Here is a 17,922-nt window from a genome sequence, read left to right on the forward strand (position 1 = left end):
GCAGGGGGCAAGGGCAGGTAAGTCCCCGCTCAGGGCTGCATCCACTCAGGCCTCCCCACCCTCTTCCCAGGATCCTGCCCCAGTCCAGGCGTGAGGTGAAGGAAAGGGAGGGGAGGGGAGGGGAGGGACAGTGGGTACCTTTTTCCTGAAAAGCTTATCTTCTTTGCCAGGTTTCAGCTGTCACAGAACAGAAAGGATGCAGAGCTTGCTCCCAGGCTCGAGGGATTTGGTCCCCTCTGCACCCAGCCCCACCACCAGTCCATGGTCTCTAGAGTAGGGGCTGGAGGGGCACCCCCCCCCAAACCCACTCTGATGGGGGGGCCCTGCCGGCTGGTTTTAAGGAAGAGGCTGGGGGCAGGGTAGTGTGGCCCACTGTTCCCACCCAGCTGACCTCCCACCCTGGGCCAGACCCAGAGATAGGCAGTGGCCCATTCAGGTGGACTTGGCCCTGGGAGCGTCCTGGAGGCAGGGCCTGTGGGATCCCAGCCGAGCCTTTACGGCCAGAGCGGGGAGAACAGAACCAGGCGCCACCTGGTGGCTGATGCTGGAAGGGCCAGTGGGCGGAGCGGGGCCACCGAGGTTTCCCAGATCCGCAGGGCTGCCAGGGCTGCCCCGCCACAGTTCAGCCTCCGAGGCCCGGCGCCAGGACCCCAGCCAGTGATCTGGGCTGAGGCCTGGGAAGCTCGGGGGCTGGAGAACCAGGGGGGCGGGGTTCGGGGTGGAGGGGTGGCCTGGGGCTGGCAAGTCCCCAGGGCGTCGGGAGGGCGGGGTGAAGTGGGCGCACCTGCTGCTGGAAGTAGGTGAGGCTGGATCTCCACCAAGGGCTGAGGCTGCTGCCTAGAGGGGGCCTCGGCGACAGGTGAGAGGAGGAACCAGGGGACGTCTGAAGAGTCGAGGCCTAAAGGGGTGGGAAGAGGAGTGACTGGCTGGTTTCCCCCTCCTTTCTGCTGGGCGGGGCTCTCAGGACCTGCTCAGGGCAGCCAGAGGCCAGGGTCCCGAATTCTCCCTGGGACCGGCTAGGCCACCCGCGTCCCGCCCCTCCCCTCCCAGGACATACTCGCTTGCGTCCACTCGGCTCTTGGGGCTTCTCGTATTTCCGCTTCCTCCTCAGGTGCACATCGTCTGACTTTCGGCGCAGGATGCTGTCTGGGGGCACCTTCTTGGGGTGCTCATCCGACCGGCGCCGGGGCGCCTCCTCACACTCGCTCCTCCGCTTGGCCGACTCCTGGCCTTCCTTGTTGTCCCGGTTCATCTTCTGCTCCTTGAGCAGGGAGCCGGGCAGGTTGGAGGCGTACTTGAAGCCAGGGCCACGCTTTTGCTTGTAGGCCAAAAAGAGAGAAGGGACAGGCGCACTGTATATCTTTGGACGAGTGCCCTGCCCTGAGCCCAGAGCACCCACCAGCCAACCATGTGGGCACAGGTTGGACTGGCAAGGCCGACGTCCGCCCGTCCCTCCCGGGTTGACCCCTGGGATTGGGAGCCCGGCACTCACTTTCCCGGTCTTGCCGGCGTGGTTACACTTCGGACACTCCCAGCAGTTTGGAAGCTCATCGTTGACGACGCCCTCTGACTCCTTAATCTGCCAGGGACAGCCAGTCAGCAAACAGGGAGGGGGTTGGAAGAGGCCACCTCTGCCAGGAGCATTAATTTCCCCCCCACCTCGTCCCCATCCCCCATCCCCAATGCCATTTCCAGCCCATCTTTGGCTAAAAGAAAACAAGAGTGCTTAAGACAGGTGACTCTGAATTCATTCACTAGCCCTGTACTGGGCGGTGCTGGGTGTGAGCAAGTCAGACCTGCTGACCCCTCCCTGGAGGAGCTTTTGATCTGGGAGAGAGAAGTAACCAGGCAATTAAGTCGTGGTGGTCTGACTTCCAAAGTCTGGGAACAGCAAAGCGTCCCCTTCAGAGTGAGAGTCTGTGTGTGTGTGAGAGAGAGGGGGCGGCGAGCGTCACAACAGACCGGTTAGGCCACCCAGGGAAAGGGGACACTCAGGGCCGAGGTACCATTTGGGGCAGGCCCACCCTGACCTCTTTACAACACACAGATGCACACAAGCTGACAGGGAGGTGCCAGGTATGTTGACATTCTCCTGGGACAGAAGCTGTGTGCCAGCCCACAACAGTCTCTTCCTTTCAAAGGAAGAACCTGCTGCCCGAGACAGGCAGGTACAGCACGGCCGCCCCCAGACGGCAGCCCTGCTGCACACACCAAGGGCAGGTCCCCGGCACCCAGGAACACACCCCCCCAGTGTTATGGGCCCTCACCTGGCCAGGCCCCGGTTCTGTCAGAAGCCCCGAGCCAGGGTCCCAGCAAGCAGCCTGACCAGCCAGCGTCGCCCTCTGGCCCAGGTGGAGCCTCTGGAAACTCTGTAGTTCTGAGGTACTGCCTGGGGGTGGGGGGAGCCCTGCACCTGTGCCTGAGGTCTGAGCTACTCCAGACCCTTCTTGCCCTCAGCTCGTATCTGACACACAGAATCCCCCAGATGTGAGGGTCCTCCATGGGAAGAATCTAAGTGTCCCCTGCCCCCCAAGCTTCACCAACACTAGAGGCCCCGAGGAGGGGTGTCGAGCAGCATAGCCAGGTGCCCCCCGGGGCCGCTCACCTTAAGGCATCCAGGGTGGATGATTTCGTTGCAGATGGAGCACTCCATGAGCATGAGGTTAAACTTGCCTTCTTCCTCTTCCACCGTGTCTTCCTTCCCCGCCTCGCCACACACTAGGCACACGGCGGTGTGGGGTAGCACTGGCTGGAGAACCGGGGAGAGCAGAAGTCAACAGGGGCCGGGACCCCATGGGGAACGGGGCAAAGGCATGAGCTACTCTCCTCCGGCCTGCCACTGTCATTCACTCAGTCACTCATTCAAAGACTTAACACGACTACCTCTGTGCGCCAGGTACTAACTACTCATAGCGCTGGGAGTATAGCAATAAACGCCTCTGCCATCCTGAGCTTGAATCTTACTGGAGGGAGGAGGACAAAGTGGAGAATACAGTATATTATATGGTGGCAAGGGATATGGAGAAAAATACAGCAAGCAGGCCCAGGGCCAGGGCCAGGGGTGGAAGGCGGGCTAGTCTGAAACGTGGAGGTCAGGGAGGGCCTCACACTTGAGGAGACCTGGAGGAGGTGGGGAGTGAGTCCAGCTCTGTGGGGGCTGGGGCTGCATTTCCCCAGGGGTATCAAAGCCTGGGCCATGGACTCCGGGGTCCCCAAGACCTTCACAAGGAGGACTGGGAGGTAAGTCAAAACTCCCTTCAGAACAATACTAAGCCCTAGCCAGTTTGGCTCAGTGGATAGAGCATCGGCCTGCAGACTAAAGAGTCCCGGGTTCGATTCTGGTCAAGGACACATGACCATGTTGCAGGCTCCATACCAAGTAGAGGGCGTGCAAGAGGCAGCCAATCAATGATTATCTATCATCACTGATGTTTCTCTCCCTCTCCTTTCCTCTCTGAAATCAATAAAATATATTTAAAAAAATAAAAAAGAACAATACTAAGACGTTATCTGCCTTTTTCACAGTGTTGACGGTATGCGCTGCTGGGTGATGGCACTAGACGGGGCAGGGCTCACAGTGCACTGGCAGTCACTGGGCTACTCCTGGCCACGCAGTCATTAAAAAGATCACCAGTTTCATTTAAGAGTGTCTTTGATGAAGCAGCAAAAATGGTTAATTTTATTAAGACATTGACCCTTAACAAAATAGATCCAGAGACACTGAAGCATGAAGCGGACTAAGGTATTTCAGAGGGAAAGGTGGGAGCAGGAAAAAGAGATTAACCAAAGAACTTATGTGCATATATGCATAACCCATGGGCAGGCAATAGTGCGGTGAAGGCCTGGGGAGGGGAGGGAGCAGGGTGTAGAGGGTCAATGGGGGCAGAGGGGAGACACATCTGTAATACTTTCAACAATAAAGATAAGTTTAATAAAATAAAACAAATAAATGAAACCTTGGCCCTTGATCCCTTTACCATTCTGTGTGACAAAATAGGGAAGTGCTTCTGCCGCATGCCAAGCGGGGGCCATCTGAAGCAGAAGCACCCACGTGGCCAAGCTGAGGGCTCACTGGCCACTTCCTCCAGAACATCATCTACTTGGAAGGACTTTTAGAAAAGCCCATGGATATGGGCATTATTTCCTCAAAGACGAAACAAGGGAGCCTGTCGTTTCCAGAGAAATAACTTACAGCTTGGGCTGCAAATGATACGATGCTAATTTTCAAACAGAAATTAGAATCTCGGAAAACTTACGTTAGCCACTATGAACCCAACAGCTTCCCAAAGACCTTCCTGACGCGATTGGTAGCAGTGTTAGCAAATGTGGTTTTGAGTGTTGTTGTTTTTTTTGTACAACGCTGTGCACCAATATTTAGAAAAGCTGCGTAACTCAGGGCACCAGTATTTTCTAAATGGCTAAAGCATGATGTTGCAACATCATCTATGAGCAAAAGAGCTATTTCAGGGGCAAGAACAACTAATGACATTTAGGTAACTACGAAAAAGTTCATTGATAACAGTTTCAGAGTCCACATTACAATTAACCTTTAAGAAACTGCCAGGGTTGAGTGCGGGTGGAATACCTGAAAAAATACCCACGATGATCTGAAATGACCGTTAAAAACACTCCTGCCTTTCAGCCACGCACCTGAATGAGGCCAGACAGTCCCCATATGGTTCCTCTAAAACATCGCAATACAATGAATATTGAAACAGATACGAACATCCAGGTCTTTTCTAACGGACCAGGCATGAAAGAGATTTACAAAAACAGAACACATTGCCATTCTTTCCACTAACCATTTTTGTTTGGAAGATGTAGTTACTTCTCATACAAATGTTATTTATGTTTTCATGAAGTGGATTTCTTATTATTTTTTAATGAGTTCAGTGTTAATTCTGAATATAGTCATTTTAATAAGTAAATAAGCCACAGAAGCAAAAGCTCTTTGGGTCCTCATGATATTGAAGAGGGGAAAGGCCGTTAAACCCCCTGCTCTGACACGCTGCCTTTCTACACACCTGCCTCCCAGCACCTGGCACAGGGATCTAGAGGAACCACACAGGCAACAGTTAATAAACTGAGTTAGAGGAGCTTTGAATACGCAGGGATATACAGATATATACGCCACTGTACATCCCAGTGGGAAAAAAATCTACAAAATGGCACAAACATTGAAATTCAAATAAATAGAACATAAGGAAGGTAAGAGAATCATCATTCCTGCAACAAATACTTAAGGAACATCTGCTAAAGCCTGAAGCAAGTGGCCGAGAGGGGAACAGTGATGAGGGAGACAGCTGCTCCTCAAGGTTTTTAGGAAGATGAAGGCAGATCATGCAGGAATTCTAGGGAAACGGAGCTAAGTCGTGTCCAGGTGTTACCGGGAGCAGCAGAGGCGGTGCTGGAGGAGGCACAGAGCCGGGGAATTTGGGCTCAGAGAGGAGAGAAGAGGGGAGCGCACTGGGACACACTGAGGGTGCTGGTCTAGGATGGGGTAGGCGTCTGATGGAAAGAGTGATGAGAGGTAGAAACAAAAGGAAGCACAGATCCAGGAGAGGAAGCCCAGGAACTGGAGATGGTGCTGGACGGTGGGAAGGGATCAGGTCTGCGGGGAAGCCTCGTGGAGAGGGGGCAAAGGGAAGGCTGCTGTGGGAAGAGGGGGCAAAGGGAAGGCTGCTGAGGGAAGAGGGAGGCTCTGGCACCTCGAGAGAGAAGGCCCAGAAAAGGAAGACGGGTAGTGAAACATCCGACAAAGTGTAAGGGCTGGAAGAAGAGTAAGAAGCCTCCCCCATACCCCCCTCCCCCTGCCAGTCATGCCAAGCCTGCATTTGCAATCAGTTCCAAAAGCCACATCAGGGTGGGAAGGAGGAGACACATAAATGTGAGGTTTCCTTCAACCAGCACTGACTGTGCCAGGTACCGGACTAGGACCAGAACAGCAAAGAAGAGGTGACAGGCCTGGCTGGTGTGGCTCAGTGGTTGAGCGTCGACCTATGAACCAGGAGGTCATGGTTCGATTCCTGGTCAGGGCACATACCCGGGTTGCAGGTTCAATTCCCAGTGTGGGGTGTGCAGGAGGCAGCCTATTGATGGTTCTCTCTCATCACTGATGTTTTATTTCTCTCTCTCTTTTTTTAATCCTCACCCAAAGATATTTTTCATTGATTTTTAGAAGAGAGAGGGTAAGACAGAGAAATATTGACGTGAGAGAAACACATCAATTGGTCGCCTCCTGCAGGAGCCAGGGAGGACCCTTCAGTCCGCAGGACCGACACTCTATCCCCTGAGCCAAACTGGCTTGGGCTCTATCTCCCTCTGAAATCAATAATACATATATATAAAAAGAATAGGTGATAGCAGAGACAGGTTTCCTCTAACTGGGCCTGGGACACTGGGCGGGAGGGAGAGGGTGGAAGAGAAAAAACAAGGCTAAAAAGGAGAGACAGTCCCAGGTCATGGCCAACACACCCAGTTTTAGGTGACACTGTTTTCAAAAACAACAGTCTGTACAGACAACCTCTCAAATCCCGACAGAACACAACAAGTCACATGGACCACCTCTCTACAAAAATGCACCCACGCATGCACACAGATAAAAATCTGTATTTAATTTCAAGGGGGATCTCAAATTCCCTGAAATCCATTCAAATGACCTGGGTACATGTAACAAAAACAGAAGCAATGAAACTTAAAAACTTCTGCACAGCAAAGGAAATAATCAACAGTGAAAAGGCAACCTATGGGTGGGAGGAAATATTTACAAATCATTTATGTGAATAAGTGGTTAATGTCCAAATTATACAAAGGGCTCCCACTACAACCACAAAAACATAAGCAATCCAATTTAGAAATTGGGCAAAGGACTTCAAGTCATTTCTCCAAAAAAGCCCCACGGACGTCATCACGTATTGAACCTACAAAAAGAAGCTCAATATCCCTCATCATCAGGGGAATGCAAATCAAAACCGTAATGAGATATCACACCTCATACCCACTGGGATGGCCACTCTAATAAAATAAAAACAAACAGAAAATAACGAGAAATTGTGGAGAAAACAAGAAACGTGGGGAAAACTGGAACCCTCGTGCTCAGTTGGTGGGAATGTGAAATGGTGCAGCCACGATGGAAAACAGTGTGGAGGTTCCTCAAAAACTTAAAAAAAAAAAAAAAATAGAACTACATAGGATCCAGCAATCCCACTTCTGGGAATATATACAAAAGAATTCAAAAAAGGACCTCAAAGAGGTATGGGCACACTCATGCTCATCGCAGCATCATTAACAATAGCCAAGAGGTGGAAGCAACTTTAATGTCCAAGGACAGAGGAAAGAATGAAGAAAATGCAGTAGATAACACACAATGGAATAGCATGCAGCCTTTAAAAAGAATGAAATCCTATCACAGGCTACGGCGTGGATGAGCCTTAAGAGGATTATGCTGGATGAAATAAGCCAGTCCCAGAGGGAGAAACCCTGTCTGATTCCACTCACATGCAGCTTTTAAAGTAGTCCTACTGAGAAGCAGAAAGTAGAAAGGTGGCTGCCAGGGGTTGGCGGGTGGGGAGGGGGAAAGAGGAGTTGTGGTTTAATGGATATAGAGTTTCCATTTGGCAAGATGAAAAAGTCCCAGAGATCGGTTTCACAACAATGGGCATATAGGTTGTATGACTGTACTATACACTTAAAACTGGTTAAGATGATGGGGATGTAAAATATAGCATAGGAAATATAGTCAATAATACTGTGCTAACTATATACAGGGCCAGATGGGTACTGGACATTATCAGGGGGAACACTGTGTAAAGTAGATGATTGTCTACTCTAACCACTACGCTGTACACCTGAAACCAATACAAAATAATATTGAATGTAAACTATATTTTAAAAATCCCCCAAAAAACCTTTAAAAAAAATAGAGATAAAAAATAATTGGTGAACATAAACCACCTGTTTGATCAGAAGAAAAATGTTTTATTTGTGCACTGAAATTGATATATCTGTTTATTTGGTTGTGTGGATTGGGGAGTGGATTTTTGCCTATTCGTTTAGGAAATAAGTACAAGTAACACTAAAATTTTGAAAAAAGAAAGTGAAAATATATTGTGATAATTTATTAGAGCTTATCGACTTTTAGTAAGTTTAAGTACGAATAAAATGTTTCTTATGCAAAAAACCCCCCACAAAATCCTTATACATATGTATTGAATATAGCACAAAAATATATTTATTTTGCCAAAAAAACAAAAGTTAAAATTGTAAATTTTGTTATGTATTTTTTACAATAAAAAACAAAACACAGTGTGTCCTGTCGAGGGACAAGGGGGAGGTGCCCCTGGGCTTGGAGGGCACAGCAGGCTCGCGGATGCCAGGCTGGGCCTTGGGAGCAGCTCGCCCAGGATCCTGTCCCTACCCCCACAGGGAGGACCCCCGGGCCTTGAAAGCAGCACCCCAGGGAAAGCAGACTGCATGGGTGCATGCGGGAGGGAACCCACAGGCAGACCATGGGCCATGCCAAGTTATCAGAGCCTGTGTCCACTGACCTGTCTTGGGGCACCGCCCGAGGCGAGGGGAGGTAGGCGGTGGGGAGGGCTGGCCAGGCTCTGAGGCGGCCCAGAGCCCCATAAATCAGCCCTCTTTCTCGAGGGCTGCCCCTTCAGGAGGAGCACTGACCTTCCACCCAGACCTCGGACTTTGAAGGTAGGACAGGAAGGAAGGGAGGGCCTACATGAGCTGGATCATAAATGCTGGCAACGGGGTCACAGACGGGATAGGCTGCCCTAACCTCCCTAACGGCAGAGACTTCAAAGCACCCGGTCATCCAGGGGAGGAAGGAGGTGTAAGACCATCAGACGATGAAGAAAAAGGAGCCCGCGCACATGGCAGGAAGCTCTGCCCTGTGGAATCTGAAAACAGCACTCATCGCAGCCCCTTTCTTTCCCGAGGGCGCGTCTCTCGGGAGTTTCTGCTGCGGGAACCTTCTCTGTAAGCAGAGAAACAGACCGGCCCGGTGTAGGGCGGCGCCGGGTCTACTGCAGAGGAGCGCCGGTCCTGCGGCGCCGGGAGGCCCCTCGTGCCACTCACCGCGATGCACTGCCGCATGATGCAGCTCTGCTTCATCCGCCCGGGGCCCCCGAACTTCTTCATGTCCTTGCAGAAGTGGCACTCGCCGCACTCGGTCCGCAGGCAGGCCTCGCACTTGCGGCATCGCGTCCGGCGCCGGCGAGCTCCCGCTGTGGCCCGGTTGGCAGCCAACTTCACCGCGGAGGCGGGGCCCAGCTTCCCTTTGGGCCTCCCTATGGCCCGGTTCTGCAGGAGAACACACAGGACCGGTGAAATGCGAGGCTGCAGGGCAGGCCAGACCCCCAGCAGACGGCAGTACAGGTTGGCTTGTACCCCCCCACCCCAAAAAATATATATATGTCAGCGTGTAACCCCGGGACCTCAGAATGGGACCTTATGTGCAGGCAGGGTCTTTACAGAGGTAACCGAATTAAAGCCAAGTCATCGGATGGACCCCAACCCAACATGACTGGTGTCCGCGTGAAAGGGGGCAATTTGGACACAGCCCAGAGGGAGCCCATGTGAAGACACAGGGAGAAGCCAGCGATGTGATGCCTCGAGGAGCCGAGAAATGCCAGTCGGTGCCCGAAGCGGGAAGAGATGCGGAAGGATCCTCGCCTACAGCCTTGGGAGCAAGCACGGCCCTGTCCACACCTTGAGGGCAGACTTCGGGCCTCCGAGCTGCGAGAGACTTAAGTTGCTGTTGCTTTAAACCACCCAGCTGTGGTTCTTCGTATGGCAGCCCCAGGAACCTAACACCGCGGCCACTCCGGCTTCTGACGGACGCTGTGGCTCAAGACCCTCCCGCGGCCCCACGCTGGAGGGCAGGCCCTGTGACTGTGCCTCCCCAGAGAGGCCACACGGGGCCAGCGGTCAGCCTGTTCCCTGTGCCAGGAACACCCTCCCCACGCCACGCGGCTACCGCCTACTCTTCCTGCAGGCCCCAGCCACACACTGCTTTCTTCCCACAGGGCTCCCTGACCACCCTGCACGGCCCCTCACAGCACTTATCATCCCTGCCTGTCAGCAGGCCTTCCCTTTGAGACAAGGGGCTCAGGAAGGCAGGGATCAAGGGTGTCTTGTCACCGCTTTCCTTCCACAAGACGATGGACATAGAATGCACTCAATAAACCAAACGGACCCCCAGGAGAACGAGACAGTAACCCTACGGAGCCCTGACTTCCGAGACCTTCTCGAAATGGGCTCCAAACCCTTCCTCCCCCGTGACTCAGAAGGAAACAGCAGGTAAATTAAATGCTAAACAGTGAACGCGCCAGTGTCCTGCTCAGAGGCCCTTGCATGCTGGCCACCAGCCCCAGAGCCTCCTGCAAACGAGAATCTGTGGTGGAGCGCCTGCTCAGCCCCTGGGGGACGCTGTCTGCTGAGGTCCCCTGTCGACCTACGATCGGAAGAGGGAAGGACCAGGATGCGGAGTGTGTCTTGTCTAAGTAGCACGCGTTTGCTGGAGAATGGCTCACCCCTCTGTCAGAGAGACCATGACTCATCTCCAAACTATCTGATATGAATGGCAGTTAATACTCAAAGCCCCTTCTCAGCCAACTCAGCAAGCTTCAGTCCAGCTCCAGCCTTTGCATTTTAATTGACTATGCTGAGGCCCTCCTTACCCTCCCATGACACACCACTCCCCCAACCCCACGGGAAACGCACAACCACCTCAGGAAGAGAAACAGTCCACCTTGCTCCGCGAATAAAGCCTCACCCTCATCCATTTTCTTTATTTTCCCAGCAGCCTGTAGCATTCAAGGAGACCGCAAGGCCTCTGACAACTGTGGGGCCCACTCCACGAGGTGCTGCTGCTCTGATCTTAATCCAGCTCAATGTGCTCTGAACTCCACAGAGGGGAGGGGGATGCTAAACCGGCTCCCCGGACCCTTTTGTCCTCATCTCCCACAAAGCCACACCCAGCTCAGCCATGCCTGCCCACCTCCGGGGCAGCCTCAACACCGGTGACTCTTCCTTTGAGCGGCGAAGGGTCTCACAGTCTCCTTGCACTGTCCTTGCACAGCATCCCAGGAAGACCTGGGCCACCCCCGAGTTGCACATTTCGCAGCGATAATGCCAAATTGGCCTACATATTGTGCAGGTCAGGTCTTGCTGCCAGAGGAGCAGTTAAAAAAAAAGATCAGTTTTTAGAGCCTTTGGATTTGAGAATGGAACATAAGAGACCGCGGGCCTAAAAACTAAGCAATGACAAGGACGCTGACAGCAGAGAAGGTGGCTATCTGCTGAGTACGCACTATTGCGCTCATATTTCACGTGTGATATTCCCTAATTTTCCCAATAATAGCCCAATGAGATGCTGTTGTTCAGATGAGGAAACTGGAGCTGGAGGTTCAGTGACTTGCCCCTGGTCGCTGAGTCAGCAGAGGCTGTGCATGCCCTCAAGCCATGCTCGGAATACTGCAGACCAGGACTAAAGGCAAAGAGGGTGAGAGCCCCCCAGAGTGCGCACACCCCTGGGAGGGGTTCACAGCTAGTGCCTCGACACCCTTAGTATGGTGGTCGCCAACAGGAGGTGCAGAGAAGCACATGTGCTTCCAGAGAAATGGAAACCAGGACGGTTTCTCCCTCTCTTCACAGCGCGGAAGAGTACACCTCCTGTTAACAACTCACTCTTCCAGTCGTCACATGAGCAACCAGGGGGGGTATCCAGAGCTTCCAGTCGGGTAGAGAGGGCAGCACAGGGGCCAACTTCCAAGGACTAGCTTCTTTGGTGAAGAACTGAATAAACAACATTTTAAAAATTCCAAGATCCAAATAGGCCTCTCCCCTCCCACTCAGGAACGACAGGTATCAACAGCCGCTGAGCCAGGCCTCCATGTGGCCTCACTGGCCACAAACTCAGCGTCCCTCAGAAAAAACCTTGGGTCAATCCAGCCAGAGTCCCGGAGCCAGGATGTGACTGAAACAAGCCCACCTTCCCGTGCTTTCCAAAGCACATTCCTATCGCGAGAAGCATCTTTCTAATCTATGGAAAAACAAGCCCGTCTGGATCTCGATGGCAGCTGAGACATCCAAAAAAATAACAGAGCAAATGACAGAAATGACAGATAAGGCCTCAAAAGAAGAGTGTAAGGAGCCGCTCATCTGAGGACCTTAATTCCGACCCCTCGAGCTGGCTGCCAAAGCAAGCTGGAAACGCGGCTGCCGCCACAGTTTCAAACAAAGATGTCAAGTGTCAGGACAATTCGGGGGAGGGAGGGGTGTCTTTTCAACAAATAGATATCCATAAGCAAAAAAATAAAGTTAGACCCCTACCTCACACTACATATAAAAACTAACTAAAAAATGGGTTGAAGATCTAAATCAGCGGTTCTCAACCTGTGGGTCGCGACCCCTTGGGGGTCGAACGACCCTTTCACAGGGGTCGCCTAAGACCATCGGAAAACACATATATAATTACATATTGTTTTTGTGATTAATCACTATGCTTTAATTATGTTCAATTTGTAACAATGAAAATACATCCTGCATATCAGATATTTACATGACGATTCATAACAGTAGCAAAATTACAGTTATGAAGTAGCAACGAAAATAATTTTATGGTTGGGGGTCACCACAACATGAGGAACTGTATTAAGGGGTCTCGGCATTAGGAAGGTTGAGAACCACTGATCTAAATGCAAGAGCTAAAACAATAAAACTCTTCGAAGAAAGTTTAAGGATAAATCTTCATGGCCTTGGATTAGGCAAGGGTTTTCTGGATGACGCCAAAGGCACAGGCAACAAAAGAAAAAAGATAAGCTAGACTTCAAAAGAAGAAAAAGGAAAAAAGATAAGCTGAACTTCAAACTTAAAAACTGTTGTGCTTGAAGAGCTCTATATAATGAAAAAGACCACAGAATGGGAGAAAATACTTGTAAATCATGTATCTGGAAAGAAGCTGGTATCCAGAATACATAAAGAACTCGAACAACTCAACAATTAAAAAAAAAATCCCAAATTAAAAATAAGCAAAGGATTTAGTTCTCCAAAACAGGTAAACAAGTGGGCAGTAAGCACAGGAAAAGATGTTCAAGCCCGGCCGGTGTGGCTCAATGGTTGAGCCTCAACCTATGAACCAGGTCAGGGCACATGCCCGGATTGTGTGCTCAATCCCTAGCAGGGGGTGTGCGGGAGGCAGCCAATCAATGATTCTCTCTCATCATTAATGTTTCCATCTCTCCCTCCCTCTCCTTTCCTCTCTGAAATCAATAAAAATATCTTTTTAAAAAAGATGTTCAACACCACTCACCACTAGTCAATAGAATATGTGATGCGCACGTGAGACCTGTTCATTAACCCCCTCACTCACACATCCACCCACCTACCCACCCAAGTGTTTTCAGGCTAGGAATTATGTACCAGAGTCAATGCTGGAATTATAAAGATGACTAAGAGCAGTTCACAACTCTCAAACGCGCTACAGCCTGGGGGATGGGGGTGGGGGGGATATAGACTGTAACCACATGAACGCAATGCAACACGATGATGATATCGGAAGTTAACACCTCATCATCTGTATCAATAATCAATGAGGTGGAAATCATTTCTATTTAGCAGTGAGGAAACTGAGGGACAGCATAGTCAAGTACTCTCCCCTAAGCCATAGTGAGAAGCCGAGATACGAACCCAGAGAGTGGCTCAAAAGCCTGCACTCCGGTGTGCTGATCCGAGAAATGCCTCCTTTCACTGGGGAGGGAGGTTGGGAAAAGTGTCACAGACACAGGAGGTGGTGACTACAAAAAGTCTTAGAGGGGGACTAGGACTCTGCAGGCCAGGGGTAGGGGTGGGGTTAGGGAGTGGATATTCTAGGCAGAAGGAAGAGTAAGATAGAGATGTGAAACAACACGACACATCGAAGGAATCGCTTGATATGGCTGCGGACGAACAGCCCTGCGGTGGCAGGAGCCTAACCCAGCAGAGCCTCGTGGGCCACATGAGAAACGGTGGCCCCTGGAAGGGTCGTCCAAGGACTTTATATGCAGGAGCAACACAATCGGATTCTGGCAAGAATGTGGGGAGTATTTTTTGGGCAGTGGGTGAGGCGAAAGGCAGGGAGATGAGATGAGGATCCCACAGCAAGCAGTCCAGCTGAAGATTATGAAGGCATGAATCGGAGGAATGAGAGGAGGGGATGACTCAGGAGGTATTTTAGACGCTGACCCACGGTTCGAAGATCCGGGAGGCTGAGTGAACATGGGGTGTGCAGGCAGGCAGAGTCCTGAAAAACCTGGAGGTTTCTGGCTTGAGCAACAAGAGAACAAGGGGCTTAGGAGAAGACCGAGAACAATGGCTCCGCTGTGGAATGTGAGGAACCCATGGGACATCCAAGGAAAGTGGCCAGCAGGCAGGAGGGACCGGAGCTGACACATACAACTGGGAATCGGCAATAGTGGTAAACTATGGTTCAGGAGGTTGTCCAGGCAGGATGGGCAGAGTGAAAAGAGGGTCCTAAGCAGTACCTTCAAGACTAAAAACATCTAAGGGTCAGGTGACAAAGAGCAAGCTGCTGAATGGTCAGAACGGCAGGCAAGGCAGCAGGTGGTGTGGCATCCCCGAGCCAGGGAACAGTTTCAAGAAGAGAGCTGGCCAGAGTTTCAACTGTCACGGGGAGTCAGTAAGAAAAACTGTAAAACCTGGGTGGACGTTTTCACCATTAAGACAGTTTCCCACCGAACTACCCCTAGCAGCAGCACACTGCCAGGTAGCCCCACAAGGGGTAGCCACAGCAGTGGAGTTCCTTTGTCATGCTAATGTTGCATTCTATTGCATAACAGATTTATGTCAACATTATAGCTGCTCCCAAATCTTGGAGCATCGTGGACCTTCCAGGAAAAGCTGGATTTCAGCAGCACCAGAGGCCCCTTAACAATCACCTATAGACCCAGGGAAGGCTTCAGTCTGTTTATATGCTGAGGATAAGGAGTAAGAGATAGAAAAAAAAACACCCCACCAGAACACAGGTACCAGAACCCAAGATATGGGTTTCTGGAGAGTTTGAGGAAAGACCTTCTACCCAGGAACATACACATAGGCACAGCCTCAAAACTTTTTTAAAAAATATATTTTATTGATTTTTTACAGAGAGGAAGGGAGAGGGACAGAGAGTTAGAAACATCAATGAGAGAGAAACATTGATCAGCTGCCTCCTGCACACCCCCTAACTGGGGATGTGCCCGCAACCAAGGTACATTGCCCTTGACCAGAATCGAACCTGGGACCTTTCAGTCCGCAGGCCGATGCTCTATCCACTAAGCCAAACCGGTTAGTGCGCCTCAAAACTTTTGCATATAATTTCAGGAAGATTCAAGGACCCCTGTCTTAAAATGTCATTAAGAAGCTATAATGAGTAACATAGTGATTAGGGCTGCATAAATTTATGAAATATTTTCTTCATAAATTTCTATTATTCATCTCTTTAAACAAGCAATAATCATTTTTATTTAAAAAAAGAAATAATATATATATATTTAAAAAAAAGAAAAGAAATAAGTCCAGCCAGTATGGCTCAGTGGTTGAGCAGTGAATCGACCCAGGAACCAAGAGGTCACGGTTTGATTCCAGTTAGGGCACATGCCTGGGTTTGCAGGCTCGATCCCCAGTAGGGGGCATGCAGGAGGCAGCGAATGGATGATTCTCATTGATGTTTCTATCCTTTCTCCCTTCCTCTCTCTGAAATCAATAAAAACATTGTTTTAAAAAGGAATAAAACTATTTTCACTTCAGGGGTTAAAATAAACACAAAAACACCCAAGATGGAACAAGAATTCTTCTCACTAACAAGCCCTTCTTTAAGGGGCAGCTCCTCAAACTGAAAAGCAGAGCTGAAGAATGTTCAGACACATTCTGCACTGGAAAAGCAAATGAAGTCGACGGGGAGAAGGCCCAGACTAAGGTGATCATTGGTAGAGAGTGTGGGAGGGGTCTCCTTCCACTCAACATTACCCCCTTGCTCTGGTCCCACAGGACGGACATCAGGAGCAGCGGGAAGCCAGGCCGCTGCGGGAAGGCACGGGACAGACAGGCCAGCCCAGCAGAACAGGCCTAAGGAAGCCCGAAATCCCCAGAACTGGACACCTGCCTTAGGTGGGGGTGAGAGACGAGCACTTTTACCCGAGCAGCAGGAAAAGTCTGATGAGGGGTGTGGGGGAGGGGCTGGGCGCAGCTGCAGGGATGGATGGACTGGGCGACTGGAACTTCCCGGCAGGGCCTCCACTGGGTCCTCTCACTAAGCAGGTGAGCAAGTTCACCTGCATACCCACATGCCAGGCCTCCCACGCCTTCCCATGAAGGGCCTCTCCTATTGTGCCAGCCCATCTGGCAGGGTGGGATGGAGGAGCCCTCCCTGAAGGAGACTTATTTGAAAGAGTGGGGTCTAGAGCCTGCAACCTGGAGACTCGCTTTCATTTGGAAACACCTGCCCTGGCCATCCTTGGAGGACGCCACTCTTCTACGCAGGCCCAAGAAATCCCAAGACTGAAAAAAAAAAAAAAAAAAAAAAAAACCACCACAAACTGATGAGGAAGAAGTAGGGAGGCTCGAGGCAAGGGAGCCATAGCTTAGAGTGTTCCCAATGCTGGTTATCTTAGCGGACAGCCATTTTCTGTTAGGACAGAAAAACCTGTTGCCCACTGACCTGGCTTAGAGGTCTTCTCCCTCAATGTGTGTGTGTGTGGGAAAATCATCTTAGAGTGAACATTGCAACCTCGAGAACTTCCATGGCTGATAACTCCAAGTGCCACACTGGCTGACTGAGAAGGAGGCAAACAAAATCTGGCTACGGGAGTACAGGTCCGCTCCTGATGGAGGTCTCTCTCGGGAGTGGCAGGAGCTGAAAACACGGTTATAAGCCCAGAGAGACATACCAAGTCTTGTCTCATGCAGTGTCAAACATTACACCTATCGAAGGCCAGAGAGCGTGGCCAAATTAAAAAACAAAAGCAAAACAGGTCACAGGAACCTGGATCCTGAAACACCAAAGTGCAGTACCCTGTGTGAAGTGTCTTATGAATGACCAGATGCCACAGAGAAATGGTCAGCTGTGGGCAGGGATTAGGTACGCCCAAACTCAACTGAAACCTTCAAACCTAGAGCTGAGGTGTGAACTGAGCAGCAGGAATGTGAGAACCATTCATTGGCATGGCTACCTACCGACGTGATCAAAGTTCCAAGCTCCCAAACCACTTGGGTTGCCTCTGAGTTAATCCAATTCCTAAAACCAGGGAGACCCAGGAACGTCTCATAAGGTACGTGTGCCTGAAGATGATCCAACCAAACAGAAAACCATACAATTTAACTTGGTCTCTGCTAAGTAAAGCCACTCAATAACGTGAGATAAGACTTAAGTGCAACCTACACAGTACTTCCTCAATCGCGCCTAATGGGAGGATAAAACGCCCTGCATCTATCTAGGCCTGAACATCCCCAAACATCTTTATCCCATCAAGGAAAGACACCCAGGATTATAAACAAGCCCCTTACCTAGTCCCATGCCCACATGACAACGCAACCATCGGACGCTTAATTCTGGGGACTAGTCTACATCGCCTGCGTCCTGTTTCAAATACCGTACAGATTACACTTCGTAGAACCTCCACTTTCTTCTCCTGCTTCCTAAACGCGAATCTTCCCGGAGTACATTCACGCTACAAACACACCCGGGGCTTTTGTTTTATACAGATCTCTCCCCCCTGCTCCCCAGAGAGGTTGCTTTCCCTTCTAAACCCATCCGAGGCCGAATACTGCCATCTGGGGTCACGGCTTCCTCTGCCGCGAAGCGCACTCGCCGGTTCCGGATTCCCCGCGCCGGCCGCGGCTCGCACCCCTTCCTGTCTCCCTCCTGTCTCGTCG

At 50.9% G+C, this 17,922-nt stretch overlaps 1 protein-coding gene across 11 annotated transcripts in view; it reads right to left on the minus strand.

The window, feature by feature from the left end:
* KDM2B (lysine (K)-specific demethylase 2B) overlaps positions 1-17,922 on the minus strand; it is a 95,049-nt gene that overhangs the window by 7,505 nt on the left and 69,622 nt on the right. For 8 of the 11 annotated variants that reach the window (XM_014547041.1, XM_014547043.1, XM_014547044.1 and 5 more), the window contains 6 exons: positions 9,088-9,312; positions 2,606-2,749; positions 1,493-1,579; positions 1,058-1,327; positions 785-898; positions 139-177 (listed from right to left, as the gene is read on the minus strand). In XM_014547041.1, coding sequence (XP_014402527.1) covers positions 139-177; positions 785-898; positions 1,058-1,327; positions 1,493-1,579; positions 2,606-2,749; positions 9,088-9,312 — 879 coding nt within the window. The remainder of the gene's footprint in view (positions 1-138; positions 178-784; positions 899-1,057; positions 1,328-1,492; positions 1,580-2,605; positions 2,750-9,087; positions 9,313-17,922) is intronic. The other 3 variants (XM_014547050.1, XM_014547042.1, XM_014547051.1) reach the window with 1 other exon arrangement.

The sequence above is a fragment of the Myotis brandtii genome, unplaced genomic scaffold (assembly GCF_000412655.1).
Source record: "Myotis brandtii unplaced genomic scaffold, ASM41265v1 scaffold463, whole genome shotgun sequence".
Classification (NCBI taxonomy): Eukaryota; Metazoa; Chordata; class Mammalia; order Chiroptera; family Vespertilionidae; genus Myotis; species Myotis brandtii.